The sequence below is a fragment of the Lottia gigantea genome (assembly GCF_000327385.1).
Source record: "Lottia gigantea unplaced genomic scaffold LOTGIsca_76, whole genome shotgun sequence".
Lineage (NCBI taxonomy): Eukaryota > Metazoa > Mollusca > Gastropoda > Lottiidae > Lottia > Lottia gigantea.
Window position 1 is genome coordinate 496,748 of NW_008710536.1, and position 1,320 is coordinate 498,067.

The 1,320-nt window shown below is 32.5% G+C and overlaps 1 protein-coding gene across 1 annotated transcript in view; it reads right to left on the bottom strand.

Moving 5' to 3' along the window:
* Positions 1-1,320, bottom strand: part of LOTGIDRAFT_236170 (hypothetical protein) — a 25,433-nt gene that overhangs the window by 3,989 nt on the left and 20,124 nt on the right. The window contains exons 11-14 of the mRNA XM_009066402.1: positions 1,027-1,152; positions 591-764; positions 173-285; positions 91-116 (exon numbers count right to left, since the gene is read on the bottom strand). Coding sequence (XP_009064650.1) covers positions 91-116; positions 173-285; positions 591-764; positions 1,027-1,152 — 439 coding nt within the window. The remainder of the gene's footprint in view (positions 1-90; positions 117-172; positions 286-590; positions 765-1,026; positions 1,153-1,320) is intronic.

A 1,320-nucleotide genomic window follows, 5' to 3' on the forward strand; every position in this document is an offset into this window, starting at 1 on the left:
AGGGTATATATGGAATGCTTGCTTCAAAATAGTGGTTCACTCTGCTATAAAAAACCCAATATGGATGCTTGAAGGGCTAGAGAACTGTACTTGTTACAAAAGCAATTTTCTTTAGTCTGGAATCACAGATACAGTTTCATGTACAACTTGAGTGTGTGAGGCACAACCTTACCCAAAATCTTGTTTTTTCCTCTGTTCTTCCTTCAATCTTCTACTTTCTTCCAGCTTTTCTAAATTCCACTGTTCTAATTCTAAACTTTCTTGTTCATTTTTAATTCTTTCACTCTGAAACAAATGGAATGAAACAGAGTTTTAACTTAAATTTTACAGCCATCTTGGGAAAATGAAGACAGGCAATGCAATATAGTCAGAGTGTGCAATGGAGGAAATTAGCTAGGACAGCAACATTATATTCTCTTTTTCTTCAACTTTCTTTTCTTACCTAAAAAATATTTTGCCATTATCTAAAAAAAAAAAACAATTCTTTAAGTTCAGTTCCTATCCAAAAAAAATAATTTTAAAGATCTCCTTTAAACCTGATAGAGAATTAAAAATTGAACTTTGTAACTGGTATAATCCCTTTAACTAACCTCAGATTCTCTCTGTCTTAGCTCTCTCATTTGATCCTCTAAAACTTGTTTTAATTTCTTCTGATCTTGTAGTCTTTTCATTTCTTTTTTTCTCTCTTCTTCTAAAGCTGCTTGTCTTTTTTCTTCTTGTAGTCTTTCAAATTCCTTTTCCTCTAGTCGTGCTGATAATAATTTCTGAAAAACAAGGATTTTCACAATTATAAAGGAGAAAAGCAACATATTCCAATTGGGTGTAGGTTGTAGCTCAGTTTAGATATTGTGTTAAAAACGTAAGTACAGTGGAGCCTCGTTTATTGCCCAATCCCAGTGGTAAGGCACTTTTCCCTGTGACTTGCATCACTGACAGGGGGTACTGACCTGCATCACTGATGGGAAGTACTGACCTGCATCACTGATTTGAAGTAACTAGGTAAGAAAAGAAAAATTAAATCGTTACCTCCTCTTGTTCAACTATCTGATCTGACCATTTATTGATAACATCTTCTTGTTGTAGTTCAGATTCCACTTTTCTTAAATCTGGATTATTTTGTTTCCAATGTTCATATAATTTTTCTTCAGCTATCTACAATATTATAATCATTATGACTTTATTTTCATTTATTCATAAATATTACGCCGATGTTGCTGAATTTTCACCTCAGCCTGTGCTTTCGTAGTTTCAATTTTATGTTTCTATTACAACCACTCTTACATAAAATTTCATAAAAGTGTAATTTCAGCAAATTATCTT